This window comes from Candidozyma duobushaemuli (genome assembly GCF_002926085.2).
Source record: "Candidozyma duobushaemuli strain B09383 chromosome Unknown B_B09383, whole genome shotgun sequence".
Taxonomy (NCBI): Eukaryota; Fungi; Ascomycota; class Pichiomycetes; order Serinales; family Metschnikowiaceae; genus Candidozyma; species Candidozyma duobushaemuli.
The window spans coordinates 1,085,851-1,100,949 of record NW_020289895.1 but is presented as its reverse complement, the minus strand read 5'-3'; the positions used below and the strand labels follow the sequence as shown (position 1 = coordinate 1,100,949).

The 15,099-nt window shown below is 48.0% G+C and overlaps 6 protein-coding genes across 6 annotated transcripts; 4 read left to right on the top strand and 2 right to left on the bottom strand. All coding sequences in view use genetic code 12, as the record gives it.

Moving 5' to 3' along the window:
- Positions 1–353: 353 nt before the first annotated feature.
- CXQ87_001965 (uncharacterized protein) lies at positions 354–2,090 on the top strand (the record flags this gene model as incomplete). Its single annotated transcript, XM_025480487.1, has 1 exon — positions 354–2,090. The coding sequence occupies one exon, from the start codon at positions 354–356 to the stop codon at positions 2,088–2,090; it is 1,737 nt and encodes a 578-aa protein (XP_025334787.1).
- A 1,059-nt stretch (positions 2,091–3,149) lies between these two features.
- CXQ87_001964 (flavin-containing monooxygenase) lies at positions 3,150–4,793 on the top strand (the record flags this gene model as incomplete). The annotated part of the gene is made up of 1 exon (XM_025480486.1): positions 3,150–4,793. One exon carries the CDS (start codon positions 3,150–3,152, stop codon positions 4,791–4,793), a length of 1,644 nt encoding a protein of 547 aa, XP_025334786.1.
- A 1,173-nt stretch (positions 4,794–5,966) lies between these two features.
- Positions 5,967–7,913, top strand: GRS1 (glycine--tRNA ligase; the record flags this gene model as incomplete). The annotated part of the gene is made up of 4 exons (XM_025480485.1): positions 5,967–6,027; positions 6,063–6,436; positions 6,493–6,720; positions 6,747–7,913. The coding sequence occupies 4 exons, from the start codon at positions 5,967–5,969 to the stop codon at positions 7,911–7,913; spliced, it is 1,830 nt and encodes a 609-aa protein (XP_025334785.1).
- Positions 7,914–8,091: 178 nt separating this feature from the next.
- PRD1 (metalloendopeptidase) lies at positions 8,092–10,146 on the bottom strand (the record flags this gene model as incomplete). The annotated part of the gene is made up of 1 exon (XM_025480484.1): positions 8,092–10,146. One exon carries the CDS (start codon positions 10,144–10,146, stop codon positions 8,092–8,094), a length of 2,055 nt encoding a protein of 684 aa, XP_025334784.1.
- Positions 10,147–12,142: 1,996 nt separating this feature from the next.
- CXQ87_001961 (uncharacterized protein) lies at positions 12,143–12,631 on the top strand (the record flags this gene model as incomplete). The annotated part of the gene is made up of 1 exon (XM_025480483.1): positions 12,143–12,631. The coding sequence occupies one exon, from the start codon at positions 12,143–12,145 to the stop codon at positions 12,629–12,631; it is 489 nt and encodes a 162-aa protein (XP_025334783.1).
- A 37-nt stretch (positions 12,632–12,668) lies between these two features.
- CXQ87_001960 (uncharacterized protein) lies at positions 12,669–14,477 on the bottom strand (the record flags this gene model as incomplete). The annotated part of the gene is made up of 1 exon (XM_025480482.1): positions 12,669–14,477. The coding sequence occupies one exon, from the start codon at positions 14,475–14,477 to the stop codon at positions 12,669–12,671; it is 1,809 nt and encodes a 602-aa protein (XP_025334782.1).
- Between the last annotated feature and the right edge of the window lie 622 nt (positions 14,478–15,099).

The window sequence follows — 15,099 nt, the reverse complement described above, 5'->3', positions numbered from 1 at the left end:
ACTTCCCATTATAACTAGTCTTTTTAATCCAAACGTCAAGATGAACCTCATCCCCCTTTTTCTTTGAAATCCCACCCCAATCTTTTCCCGCCATCCATTTCATCACCCACCTCGACCTCGTTCCTCTCTGAAACCAGTACAAACCAACACCTACCGATTTCCATCCCCATCCAGAAATTACCCAACCCAAAACAGCCAAATCACTTTTCACCCACCCAAACCTCAAAAACCAACTGAAACGCCCCTCCACGCCCCGCATTCCACAAAAAAGCCTACGGTCCAAGGCACCCCAGGGTCCCACCTGCACACCAGTATCAACTCTCAACGTACCACCACTTGTTACACCTTCCACCATGATCGGTATCGTGGGGCTATTTGAGCTAGCGCCGTTTGGCGTGGCACTACCGCTTCTTTCGGCGTGGATCTACAAATTCATATTCAACCACGAGCTCATCAGAAACTCCCATCTCAATCTGTACAAGAACAAGGCCAGGATCAACGAGAGGATCGAGAAGGTCAACTACAAACACGGGTGTAAGCTTTTGCACGTGGACGTGGATGATGAAGATGGCGAAGTCTACACACACAAACATGACGCTTTTGCTCGGCAGAAGTACGTCCACAGAACAGCTGGAGCGTTGTTCTCCATAGTGATTGCCATTTCGCTAGAACTCACATTTGCACTCATGGTGCAGATGACCGATTTTATTGAATTGGACCCGGCCTTGTTCCAATGGTCCATTCGGTTGCTTGTCGTTCTTGTGGCAATTGTGCAGCCGCTTCTTATCATCAGTCTATATGTGACCCAGGACCTTTCTCCTCCATTGAACACAAACAAGCCCGGTGCCTTGTTCAAATGGGGGCTTACGGTGCTTCTCTGTGGGGCCTGGTTCATGATTTTGGGCCGTGTGGGCTCGTTGGCTCATGCTCTTGAAGAGCCAGGATACAAGGATCTGAGGTCGTTCATGCAACACATCTCCAGCGACATTGTGCTTGCGGGAGTGACGTTTACTGCTGTGCTTTCTGGAGTTGGTAGTACGCTGACGCCGTTCAGGTGGTTCTGGGAACGTGCCCGGGAAAAGAGATCAGAACGTAAAGTCATCAATGAGGTTTCTGTCAATGACCACATTCAATCGTACAACAACACGAAGATGCTTTTGCGGAAACGCCAGCAAGAGCTTGAAAATGTGTTATCTAAGAACAGCGGCTCCGCCTACAATGAGGTGGAACAGGAGGGAGTTCGTCTGTTGAAAGGTCTAAGAGGATCCGGCAAGAAGCTCTTCAACAAGGTGCTGAGCTTCGCCAGTCTTTCAGCATTCACTCGCCAAAAACCCGAAGATCAGGAGTTGACGCTCGAGATCGACTCGCTCAAGCTGCTCAAGGAACTGATTTACGACGATGTGGCTAAAAACGTGGACAAGTTCGTGCGTACCAAGGAGAGAGCGCCGCTTCAAAAGGGCATTGAAAAAGTGGCGTCAACGTTCTCGTTCCTCTTCTCATTCTACTGTGTCTACCGTGTGCTTAGTGTGCTTTTCATCAGGATCCCATCGCGGTACTTTTGGCAGCTGGAGAGCATGAAGACGAAGGACGCGTTGGCTATTACCATTGCTAAGCTTATCCAGACGACCTTCACGCAGCTTCCTATCCCAGAGCAGCAGCTTGTCAACCAGGTGAGCTTTTTCTTGTCGGGGTCACTTTTTGCCTGTTCGTTTCAAAACGTCTTGGTGACTGTGAAAACGCTTACTAGAGTGTTACCGGCGGCTAGCACGAATTTGACAGCCCAAACAAAGACCTGGCTCAAGCACTTGTTGGTCAGTGAATTTCTTGCCATTTACATTGTGGCCACTGCACAAATGATCAAATCGAACCTCCCGCCTGAACTCAGTCGACAGATGAACAAGCTTCTTTCCTTGACCCCGCAGGGTGAGGCAGACACGGAGACGGAGTTTCTTGATACATGGTTCGATCGTGTCTTTGGCATCACCTGTGTGGTGACTCTTGTTGTATTAGCAGCCAAGTACTTTGTAGAAGCTGAGGACGACTACGACTACGACGAGGAGCTGATGCTTGAAGATACGAAGCAGAGCTAGCCAAGCTTTTGACAATTTAACATTTCAGGCACTTCTTGCAAATACGATAAGCTTGATAGGTGAGACTGAAACATTCGCATCAATGCAGCCTAGCTTAGACAGATCTGCCTACATTTGCCGATCGTAACGGTGGTGATGCACTTCACGTTGATACGCCCCATAGTGAAACAACGCATCACATTGAGACTGCCACACAAACTGCAGACATCCCGATTTCACCTGGCATTGCCCCGGCAATAATTAACTTTCCGGGGTTGAAACGTTTTTCGGAGAAACAGTTTGCATGTGCGAGAAAGATGCAACTTCTGCAAACATCAGCCAATCTGTCCGATGATGCACGATGACAGATTGAGGGGAAACAATACGACCCGAGATTTGGCGAGAGCTTTCTTTGCAACCTTGCCTCGAGAATGCTTGTACTTTTTGCGTTTTCCGCTACATCTGAATTTGTTCACCAACCAAGCCTCGATGCATCGTGCTCGAGAAAAACCGATGGAGATACTAGCATATTAACTCCGAATTTTGCTTTACATGTCCGAAGCACCACAAGGACGCAAAAAAGCCCTCGGATGTTGCGAAGGCTACAATAGTGGAGTTAGGCATAAGGGGCTGTAGTCTAAGTTTCCAAAACGGGTTTACAATCAGGTTCATGCGAACCACAATTTGCTCCGGATTGGGGTTAAGTCAACGGTGCATCATAGACAATGCGGTGACTCCCGTGAAAACGTTCTTGACCACTGAGCAGTGCGGCTTGGAGAATAATGAGCTACTTACAACCATCAAAAGCTTGAAGCTGCTGCCTTACAAATCCTTATCTTGAGTCCTTCTTTTTCCACTAAATCCGCTTGTTCCTGAACCTTACCCAGAGTTTTCTGTTCGAACCTGTCAAATTCATGTGAGCTCCCCGCAACGCCTCCTGCACCGGGTTGCCAGTCACCGCGGCGCCAACATTGGTACGCTTTGAACTCTATCATGTGCAAGTGGGTCGAGAAGATATATAAGGCAAAGGCTCGGAGAATTCTACATTTTTTTTTTTTCATTGTCAACTGAAATATCAATATGTCGCTTTTGCACAACCAACGTCTCAGTCACAAGGACCCTTCTCCGTACAGAGCCAAGGTCGAAGACACTAATGCTGTGTTAGGTCCAGACGTGAGTTTCTACGAGGATACCTCTAAACCCGTGCAACACACCAAATCTAAAGTTGGTATTATCGGCGCCGGTTTTGGTGGTATCGCCGCTTCCTTGATGTGCAAGAAGAAGTGGAAGACGGACGATTTTACCGTCTTTGATAAGCACGAGGAGTGGGGTGGAACCTGGTGGGCCAATACGTACCCCGGATGTGCCTCCGATATCCCAGCATTGTGGTACTCGATTTTCGCCGAGCTCAATGATAACTGGTCTACCTTGAGACCCCCACAGTACGAAATGGAGGAATATCTTTTGAATGTTGTGGAAAAGTGGGGTCTCCGGAAACAGTCGCAATTGGGTGTTGTGGTGAACGACGCCATCTGGCAAGAGGAGAGTGGCACCTGGTTGCTCAAAGGCTCCCACATCAAGCTGGGCCAGAGATTCGAACACACCTGTCAGATCTTGCTTGCATGCAGCGGAGGTTTGGTCTACCCTAACCAGCTTAAAGCACCAGGTTTGGAAAATTTCAAGGGACACTACATGCATTCTGCGCTTTGGGACCACTCTGTTGAAATCAAGGGCAAAAACATTGTGGTTGTGGGTAACGGCTCCTCAGCTGCCCAGGTTGTGCCAGCTTTGGTTGACGAGTGTGATGCAGCCCAGGTGACACAAGTGTTCAGATCAAAGCACTGGATCTCTCCTCCACCTCCACCATTCCTTCATACTGCCTACAATTTCCTCAAACGCTGGAGATTTGGACTCGTTCTTTTGCGTTGGATTGTCGCTTTGTTTGCAGAGTTGAGATACCCATTGTTCCAGGGCGACGGTCCATTTGCCAGACTCCTTAGAGCCGCGAACCAATGGCTGTGCAAGCGTTATGTCCGTAAGTACGCTCCCGAGTACTACGACAAGATTATCCCAGACTTTAAGCTTGGCTGCAAGAGACTCATTTTTGACTACAAGTACATTCCGCTGCTCAGAAACCCGAGAATCGAGCTCAACGACTCCGGCATTGACCACATCACCGAGGACACTGTCTACTTCAAGGACGGCACCAAGGCTAAAGCGGATGTCATTGTCGCCTGTACCGGTTACTCTGTCCCCAAGTCTTTCTACAACGGTGTTAGCGTGACAGGAAGAAACGGCATCAACGTCCAGGCCCTCTGGAAGAAGGAGGGTGTCAGTGCATACAAGACCCACATGGTGAGAGACCAGCCCAACTTCTTCTTCTTTGCCGGCCCCAACTCGGCTACAGGTCATTCCTCTGTGGTTTCAGCCATTGAGAATGCCGTTGCCTGGGTTGGAAAAGTCGCAAAGCCTATTGTGGATGGCAAATCCAAGTCTGTCATCTGCAGCCGCTCTGCTTACTACGAGTGGTTTGAAAGGACACAGAAGCAGCTTTCCACTGCGGTTTTCGGATCGCCGTTCGGAGGCTGCAACTCATGGTACACTGATGGCGACCAGAACCCCACGACATACCCATTTTCGCAAGTGCATTACTTCATCAAGTCGAGAATCTTTGGCACCGGCGACTTGACCTACGAGCCTGCCGAAAGCAAGAAAACCGCCTAGATTATAGACTTCCACGCCGGAGTAGCGCCGGACTCGCTCTCCATGCATATTTAACAATACGATCAAATAACGCAGAATTAGTAGAAGCCCTGGTGGTAATGCGACATGGTTAGAAGCTGCAGATTCTGTACTTTGAATCTTGTGGAATTTTGCAAACTGGTTCAATTCCGTTAACGGTCGGACTTTCTTCGGTATGCAATGGCTGCAATCTGAGATTTACGAGATCTGGATCAGTAGAGAGGGGAGTGGGTTTGGTCACCAAAGCGGTTTCAATTAATGAGGTATTTGTCAAATTTGACGAAAAGTCGAAGTTGAACTTTTCTTCCTCTTTGAGCTGAATTCTGGGCTTTTTTGAAATGGTGTCACAGCCGTGCCTCCAATGATCTGACCACTTTCCCCACATTTTCGACTGAGTCACTGGAACATCCTTTTTTTTTTTTTGTTAAATTCATCTGATTTTGGTGAGTCACGGTGTGGTGGTTCCAACATTTTCAACATTTTCAAAATTCCACATTATTTCATTAAAGTGTACGGTTGTTTGGCAATTTGAGGCTTTCGCAGCTGATTGTAGTACCTGAGTAGTGGTTGCAAATTGGACATTGCAGATGAATACCTTCAAAAAAGATGAATTTTTTTATCGATTATCAAATTAAAGATCTAATACGAAAATGAATGTTCTTCTCGATGATTATGAATCTAAGCTAAGTATTTAAGAATGTGACAAGCATACTCATTTTTCCAGATGACTCTTAAACCTCATTTCTCAGTAGTATGTAAGCAGACACCATCAAGGTCGAATCCACTCACCGAAGCCTGATACTTGGCCTCCAATCACCTCATCGAAAGTTCACAAATTTCAATTACCCGTATTTTCAAAATTTCCCAAAAACCCATTTTTCACCATGTCCAAGGTGAAATTTCACCGACGCACTGACACATCTTTACGACACCTTCAATGACCCCACGCCAACAGAACTCAAACAACAGAAAGCCACACAAAAACAAAAACTCTTCTCCTTAATCACCCCCACTCAATTCATTTCCTCCACCTGAGTCATTGGAATTTTCCAACCCACTCCGATGACTCACGTGACCCGACCTCCAAAGAGATAAAAAAACCTAACTCCCACCACTACCATTCTGTTCATCAAAAACTTCATTCAGCGAGCAGCCATGTCAAGCAAAGCGGCTGTGCCATTTTCCAGAGACGCCTTGGAGCAGGTGTTGAAGAGACGTTTCTTTTTCGCCCCGCCTTCGAGATCTACGGAGGTGTCAGTGGTCTCTATGACTACGGTCCTCCAGGGTGTGGTTTCCAGGCCAACATCGTGGACACGTGGAGAAAACACTTTATATTGGAGGAGGACATGTTGGAGGTCGACACCACCATGTTGACGCCGTACGAGGTGTTGAAGACCTCCGGCCATGTGGACAAGTTCACCGACTGGATGTGTAAGGACTTGAAGACTGGTGAGATCTTTAGAGCCGACCACTTGGTGGAGGAGGTTTTGGAGGCCCGTTTGAAGGGCGACAAGGCCGCCCGTGGCCAGCAGGTCGAGGAGAAGGACGACAAGAAGAGAAAGAAGAAGGTCAAGGAGATCAAGAACGTCAAGTTGGAGGATGCGGTTGTGGCCGAGTACGAGTCTGTTTTGAACCAGATTGACGGTTTCTCCGGCCCGAATTGGGCGACTTGATCACCAAGCACGACATCACCAACCCTGCCACCGGCGGTAAGTTGGAGCCTCCTGTGGAGTTCAACCTTATGTTCGACACTGCCATTGGTCCCTCTGGTCAGTTGAAGGGCTACCTCCGTCCCGAGACCGCTCAGGGCCAGTTCTTGAACTTTGCCAAGTTGTTGGAGTTCAACAACGAGAAGATGCCTTTTGCCTCTGCTGCCATTGGCAAGTCCTTCCGTAACGAGATCTCCCTCGTGCTGGTTTGTTGAGAGTCAGAGAGTTCTTGATGGCCGAGATTGAGCACTTTGTCGACCCCGAGGACAAGAGCCACCCCCGTTTTGCCGAGGTCAAGGACTTGAAGTTGAAGTTCTTGCCTAAGGACGTCCAGGAGGCTGGTTCCAACACTTTGGTCGAGAAGACCATTGGCGAGGCTGTTTCCACCGGTATGGTCGACAACGAGACCTTGGGTTACTTCATTGCCAGAATCTACCAGTTCCTCATTAAGATCGGTGTGGACTCCAACAGATGCAGATTCAGACAGCACTTGTCGAACGAGATGGCTCACTACGCCTCCGACTGCTGGGATGCTGAGTTGGAGACCTCCTACGGTTGGGTGGAGTGTGTTGGTTGTGCTGACCGTTCTGCCTACGATTTGTCTGTTCACTCTGCCAGAACCAACGAGAAGCTCGTGGTCAGAAAGCCATTGGACCAGCCTCGTACCGTCAACAACTTCGAGGTCGACATTGACAAGAAGAAGTTCGGTCCCAAGTTCAGAAAGGACGCTGGTGCCGTCACCAAGTTCTTGACCGACAGAACCCAGTGTGAGTTGGAGGACTTGGCCAAGGAGTTGGCTGACACCGGTAAGATTTCCGCTGATGTGCCTAATGTTGGCCAGGTTGAGGTTCCAGCCGAGCTTGTCAAGATCGAGAGAGTCGAGAGAACCGAGCACGTTCGTGAATTCACTCCTAACGTCATTGAGCCTTCTTTCGGTCTTGGCCGTATCATCTATTCCATCTTTGAGCACAGCTTCTGGGCTAGACCCGAGGACAAGGACAGATCTGTTTTGTCGTTGCCTCCTTTGGTGGCTCCTACCAAGGTCTTGGTGGTGCCATTGTCTTCCCACGCTGACTTGACTCCACTTGTTGGTAAGATCACCTCTGCCTTGAGAAAGGCCCAGGTTCCATTCAAGGTGGACGACTCTTCCGCTTCCATCGGTAAGAGATATGCTAGAAACGACGAGTTGGGTACTCCTTTCGGTATCACCATTGACTTTGACACTGTCAAGGACGGTTCCGTTACTTTGAGAGAGAGAGACTCCACCAAGCAGGTGAGAGGTTCTCTTGACGACATTGTCAAGGCCGTCAAGGCCATCACCTACGACGGTGTTTCATGGACCGAGGGTACTTCCCTGCTCACTCCTTTTGAGACTGTCACTGAGGAGAAATAATGACCGGGTGAATTCAGCATGCCACGGCAATTTGTAAGTAAATGAATTCAGCATGCCACGGCAATTTGTAAGTAATTGAATTCAGCATTGAGAAAGCAGCATTGTAGTGCCTACATTTGTGAACGTCGTGATCATATTATTAGGCCAGAATGGCCGTAAATCAATCATACTTTTACTGTTAGGCGGAGCCCAAGATCTCGGTCATGAAAGCCTCCGAGTTGGGCTCTCTACCAAGCAACTCCTTCAAAATATCCAAAACCTCCTTGGAATCACCGTTTTTAAGAATGGTGTCTCTGTACTGTAAGCCTCTCTCCACGTTCATTGGGTCCGACTTGAAGTGAGTGTAGTAGATGTCGGTTGCGAAAACTTGGGAGTACAAGTAGCCATAATAACCACTCTCATAACCACCAGCAATGTGGCCAAAAGTGGCGTAACCTCTGCTGGTAAGACCGCCTCCGCTCATTTGGGTAAGCTCTTCTCTCAATTCGTTCCACAACTTGTCAAGGTCAACCGATTCAATGCCTTGTTCATCAGCGATGGTGTGGAGTTTCATGTCAAAAAGAGCAAAGTGCATCTGGCGCAAGTTGGCCAAACCAGTGTTGACATGCTTCGATTTGATCAATTTGTCAAGAAGGTCTTCAGCAAGAGGCTCCTTGGTTTGGTAGTGAGCAGACAAGGTCTTGAGCTCATTGGGGGACCAGGTCCAGAATTCAAGCATTTGCGAGGGACACTCCACAAAGTCTCTTGGAACGTGGGTACCGTGGAAACGAACGTGTTTGGTTTTGGACAAAAGCGAGTGGACACCGTGACCCAATTCGTGGAAGAAGGTGGTCACCTCATCGTGCTTCAACAAGGATGGCTTCTCCTTTTGGGGTTTGGTGAAGTTGCACACTAAGGAGCAGAATGGCGTTTGTCTGGAGCCGTCGTATTTTTCGTAGCCAGCCTCGAGCTCAAACTCAGCGGCATGTGTGTATTTTCCTTCTCTGGGGTGGAGGTCAAAGAAGATCCAGCCTCTGAACTCGTTCTTGGTCTCGTTGTACTTGATGTTGGAGAACAAGGCAAACTTGCGGACATCCTCGTGCCACACGGTCAGCTTGTCCAGGTTGTCGACGCTGACAAACTTCACATCAAACAAGGTCTCGTAGAATCCAAGCATCTTCTCGATGGTCTGGTCCAATGGGAAGTATTCGGAGATTTTCTGGTGATCCACCTGGTGCTCCTGCTCCAAGAGCAAGTTGTTGTAGTAGCTGTGGTCCCAGGCGTAGTAGGCATCCTGGGCAGGAGAGCCTTGAGCTTCCAACAGCTTGGTCTTGAACTCCTTCATCTTCTGGAGCTCCTTCTTGCCCAATGGGCTCAATTTCTCCTTCAAGTCGTCCAAAAACGACAAGACGGTCTTTTGGTTCTTGGCTAATCTCTCCTCAAGCACAAACTCGGAGTAGGTCTCGTAGCCCAAGAGCTTGGCGAGCTTGAATCTGATTTCGATGATTTCACGCAAAATAGGGGCGTTTTCAGGCACCTTGTTCTGGTTTTCGATGTAGGCCAACTTTCTGGTCTCCTCCTTCTTGGCGTACTTCAACACGGGCAAGATGTCTGGGTACTTGAAGGTGACCTTGTACTTTTCCACGCCGTCCTGGGTGGTCTTTTCGAACTGCTCCACGATCGACGCAGGCACGCCTTCAAGCTCCTCCAAGGTAAAAGCCAAGTGGCCGTTTTCCTCGTTGGTGTTCTTGGAGAACTTGGTCTGGAGATCAGCCAATCTCAACTTGAGCTTCTTGACCTCCTCTCTCTTGTCCTCTGGCAAGTCCAAGCCGTTTCTCTTGTAGTACTTGACGGTCTTTTCCAAAAACTTCAACGTTTCTGGGTCCACCACATCCGTGTCCTTGATCTGCTCCCACAACTTGTTGTAGACCCTGAACACCTCGATTCTCAGGTTCTGCTCAATGGAGTTCTGGTCCAACAAGTTTTCTGCTTCCGTAGAGGCGTCTCTGACGGCCTTATCGGGCGACACGTACTGGTAAAACGTGAGTTTGTTTACGGGAAAGTACAGGGCGTTTTCATAACGGGTAGTTGGAATCAACACGTTCTCCACTGTAGGCTCCTCAATGGCGGCTATCTTATCGTGAAAAGCCACATCTTCAGCAATGAAGGCCTTTGCTTCCTGGAGGATTTCTTCTGGTGTCTGGGTCCATTTGGGAAGGGGCAACTTGGCGGCGATTTCCTGGAGGTCTGTCATTTTTGGAGTGGTTGGAATTTCTGGGGAACCTGGGCTTTATATAGTGCGACAGGTGATGCAATGGTGGGGCGCAGGCGGGTCGGAATTCTGCGGGAAAAAGGGGTGATCCAAGTTAAGTGGGGTGGAGAATGCGAATCTGAGGGCCATTGAGGCGCCAGCGGCTTTAAAAGCGCCGGAATTGTCATGTCGTTTGGAAATGTCCTGCACACAAGACGGCCTCCCACGTATACGGCACGGTGCCGTTCGCTGCATACCAGTGTCTGTCCAGCGTTAGCGAGTCACCTGTGTGCACTATAGTGGCAGAGTGGGTTGGTAAAGTGAAGGAAAAATTGGAAGTTTTGAATGGACTTTTGTGAAGATTTGAATGGATTTGATGAAGTTGGGAAAATTGAAAAATTGGTGATTTCTTTCGATTTTGATATCGAGAATTTGTAGCTTCGACCACATTTCTGGTGGATCTTCGGTGGTGAGGCTAATGTGGCATTGAAAGTGGTATTATGAAATTTGGCTTCTTTCATGCGGAAGGTTCCAAGATCGTCTATTTGTATTTTGAGCGGCGGTGGCAAATGGTGGAATTGAATGGCTGCAAACGCCCGCCCATATTGGTCTTAATGGTGGGAATGTCTGTCAACTATTGGAAAACTATTATAGTGCTGTTGTTACAGAATGACTTCAGGATAGACATCAAAAGATTTTCACGGTTTATTGATTTTCGTCATGATCTCTGTGATAGATCAACGAGACGTCAAACATGCTCGGCAGTTCACCTCCAGTCGCTTGTCTCAGAATGGGCTTCACTTCTTTTTTAGCTGATTTTATTAGAAGAAAACTATATTTTCATAGAAACAACCTCCAATAAGATGTTAATATTCTGAAATTCACGAGACTCAGGCCAGTTTCCCGAACGTTTCGCCGTGTTTATCGACCCATAGGACATACCTGTCTTACAGCCTTCTTAAACCTTGAATTCTCTATTTAAATTGATAGCTGTAAGCTGTTGAAGATTTGAAGCTTGAAAACAAGTGGCGTAATGTGGGATGCCTTAGAAGTGTCAGTAACACTGATCGTAAGCTTCGGGACGATCATGAAGAATAAGAAATGTAAATTCACTTTTCCATGACCACAGAAATACAGCACTGAAGGCATTTGCTAATAGTTTTCAAACCAAGAAATGGGCATCTGAGTGCTTTTTGCTTACTACCGCTCTTCAAGGGTGGTGTTGAGAAAACACAAAATAGGTGCTGTAGAAGTAGTCTGAATCCGGAATCGCTTAATACTTGATTACTTTGACAAATAGTTTACCTACCCGTCTTGAATTGACTCAATTGAAATTGTCAGGCAGACCTTATTGCGTTGATCATCACGCGAAACTTTGATCACTCATATCTCACTGAGGTTCGCGATTTGGGCAAAGCGACATATACTACTGTATAACTTTAAAACGGAAGTTTATACTTAGCAAAAAAAAAGTTTACTTATCTGAAAGGATCAAAAGACCTTTATGCTTCATATATTAGCTGCCCCTCTTTCACCTCCAATAAGGGCGTGTGGTCTAGTGGTATGATTCTCGCTTTGGGCGACGATCTGGTTCACCAGATCGAAAGACAAACATGCGAGAGGCCCTGGGTTCAATTCCCAGCTCGCCCCTTCTTTTTTTCTACTTTTTTTTAATTAACTTATTTGAATACGGCTCTTATGATTACGTCGCTGTTGTCTTTTCTCTACACGATTGTTGGTGGTGCTCTTTCATTGTCGATTTACGCTTTGGTAGTCGGTGCGTTTGGGCTGCAAAATGAGAACCCTCCCTTTCTCTCCAACAACAACAAACTAGATACCACTAGAATAAAAAATGCAAAAGCCAATCCAAAAAAGAACCAATTTATGGACCTCGACAAGGCGAGCTTGCCGCCAAGGCCTCAACACGCTTTGGACATGTCTCAAGAAGACTCCCTTGGAAGAAACTACCCAATGGGCTAGACATGTTGCACAACACACCATGACCTGGAACAGAATGCCCGAACAAATTGCCCATTTTACCTCAAAGCCTATAAGCTATGGGCCATTAGCCCTGGATGCCTTACTCTTTGGCCCACTGACTACACCTTGGTGTGATGTGGGCTCCAATGAAGCCAACGATTGGAGGGTCCTTCTTCTCCTGGCATCTGTCAATGCTCGCCACCGCCGCTTTATCTTTTTGACCCTCTTCTATGCTCTCAGCGGTCTTCAATACCATAATTGGGAGCACAGTACTTTGATCAACGACTCGTTTGCCTTCTTGACCCCTGCAGCACAGGTGTGTAATTCGTGGTTCACATACCACCTCTTCGACACTGCTTTCACTTCCAAGTTTCATGTGGAGTATGGTTCGCTGGACGTGGCGACGCATTGGCCGTATTTGTTCAATGCCCATGTCCACGTCTCTGCATTGTTCCTTGCGTATACCACGGTGAGGAATGTAGTTAGATTAAGCGATCTAGATGAATGAATGCCCATGTTTCTATCCATTGTTGTATGATATCTGTCTAGGTCACAAAGACTTCCATTAGCTTTCCAAAGTCGATTCCGTCGCCCGTGGTGACATCGAATATCTTAAGACCCTGGAGGTTGAACACACCCTTTGATATGCCGATTATGTCGAATTCAGATTCAAAAACAGCGTTGGGCTCTACGGGACCGAGGCGGACATCGTTGGTTAACATGATGACACCACATGTCTCGAGTTTGTTTTGATGGTACTGGTGGTAGAGCTGTTGACGATTATGCACGAGCACCTTTTGCCGGCTTGCTTCCTTAGTGCCCAAAACGTTGGAAGACGATACGCTACTGGCAGCGGCGTAGTTGTTTGGATATACTGGATTGAGCTTTAGTGGGTTCTTGACGATCAACAGGAGATGCAAAGTACGCTGTGAAAGGTTGACAGCCTGGATGCTTAAAGTGGCGATCTTACCGAGCTCAACGTCAAGTTTGCCAAGAAAAGTAAGGCGTAATCCCGAGAGGGAGGTGTTGTTTGTTGTCGTGAGGTTCACTGTGACCGCAGATGAAGCCATGGGAGGCTGAGGAATGAACGAGCGGTAGTTTCTCTTCATCGTCTTCAATGTGGGCTGGCTCTGAGAAACCTGTGAAAGAGCGTTTGTCAGTTGCGTCCTGCCTGGAGCCGGATTTGGCAGTTTCACCCTCTGGGGAATAGCGAATGTTGATTTGGTATTGGGCGTTCCAGGCGCATTGATGTAGGGAACGCTGGGCAGAGTGTTGAATGTTGGCGTGCTGAGATATGCTTTTTTGTGGAGACTCTGAGACGAACGCAGACGCTGTGGGGTCTGGAACTGCAGTTGCATCTGAGAGTGGGAGATGTTAGACGAAGACTTGAGTGAGTTGCTGATTGGCGGTGCCATGAGACCAAAATCGAGGATGGGAGTCCATGTGCTGGAGATCTTGGAGCCGATTTTGTCTTTTCCATTGGTGATCTCGATGTCTAGGGTGATATGCAAAGGCTGGGTGGTTTCAGGCTGCTCGTTCTTAAGCTGGCTGTCTATGCTGTTTATGAGTCTGTAAGTGATGGAGGTGACGTCGTGGACGCCGAAACGTGCTGGCGTTTCCATGGAAGAGAGTTTCGTGACTGTTCCGTTGGGCAAGTCCACTGCAAGATTCAATATCGTGAACAGCAAATTGTTCAAACGGCGTTCACAGGCGAAATTGAGGAGATCCTCGGAGGCTTCAATGCTGAGGGAGCTGAGGAGGATATCGTTTCGACCGCCTGGCTTAGTCGACTTGAGTTTCATCATGAGTGCCAATTGAAGGGCAAGCGTTTCAGATGCCTTGAGCGTGCTGGGCCCGTACGCGTCTTTATGCTCCTCAATCACTTCCTGAGGCGTGTTTTCCCCCTTTGACTCCTCAGAAGTTTCAGATTCCGCTCTAACATGGCCGTTTGTTGGAACCGAGGGATCTATCATGGAAGCTGTGAACGTGACAGGCTTGCCGATCTTCAGGCGAGGACTGGCCACGCCGGTGGCAAACTTCCATATCGTGATATTCTCGTTTTCATTGGCTGTAGATGCTCCTTGAGCGACCAATTCAGCTCTGACTTCGGTGACCTCGTCTGGATCCAGACTCTCTGGTTTTAGCCCCTGGTCCGTCAATGCTTCAAAAGAATATGAAACTTGTACATTTTTGGGTGCCTGGGCCGTGGCAGAACGGTACAACACGTAGCCTTCGACGATTTCTCCAGAAAAAAGGATCTTTCTTCTTCGGCACTTTTTGAGTGCATTGTGTAGCGTTTCAAGGTCGGCCGTATCCAGAATGGCTGGGTCAGGCACGACTACAGAAAGTGACATGAACGTATAATTTGGCCTAAAAGACGGAGGTGTAGGTGCTGATCTCGAAGTGTGGTTATATTTCGCTGTCTTGTGTCTGGAGTAGTACGGTCACGTGACCGAAACGATGCTATTTTTGATCCAGACTAAAGGCAGGGCGCTATTGTGAGGCAGGCAAGAGTGGCGAGGAAGAGGGATTGAGGGACTCGTGTAGCGGAAAAAAATGGCTGTTTGGGTCGAGGTTGGATGGGAATTTCATCGAATACATTGGTGATGGTCGTGCGCGGCTCATAAGGCCCGTCGCGAATCTTGGCAGCCTTGGGTTTGGGAGACCTAGGTGCTTTAGGTTTCACGATTTCGGTTTTTGGTTCGGGTGGTGCTGCCCTGCTTATTCTTAATGGAGGTGGATTTGGAATCGATAATAAGATGGCCTGTGGGTTTGGCGCTCTTTGTGTGGAAGCACTAGTCCTAGTATGAGACTTCTTCTTCACCTCAATCCATGCACCGTTGGGAGCCACTGGAATAGGAGGTCGTCTAGGCGGTTGTTTTGAAGCTTTTAGACTCGTCAGGCTGACTAGTATTTTTGGACCTGGTGCTTTGGTGGCCTTTGATTTCTTAACATCTTCATCTTTGGAGGTCACAG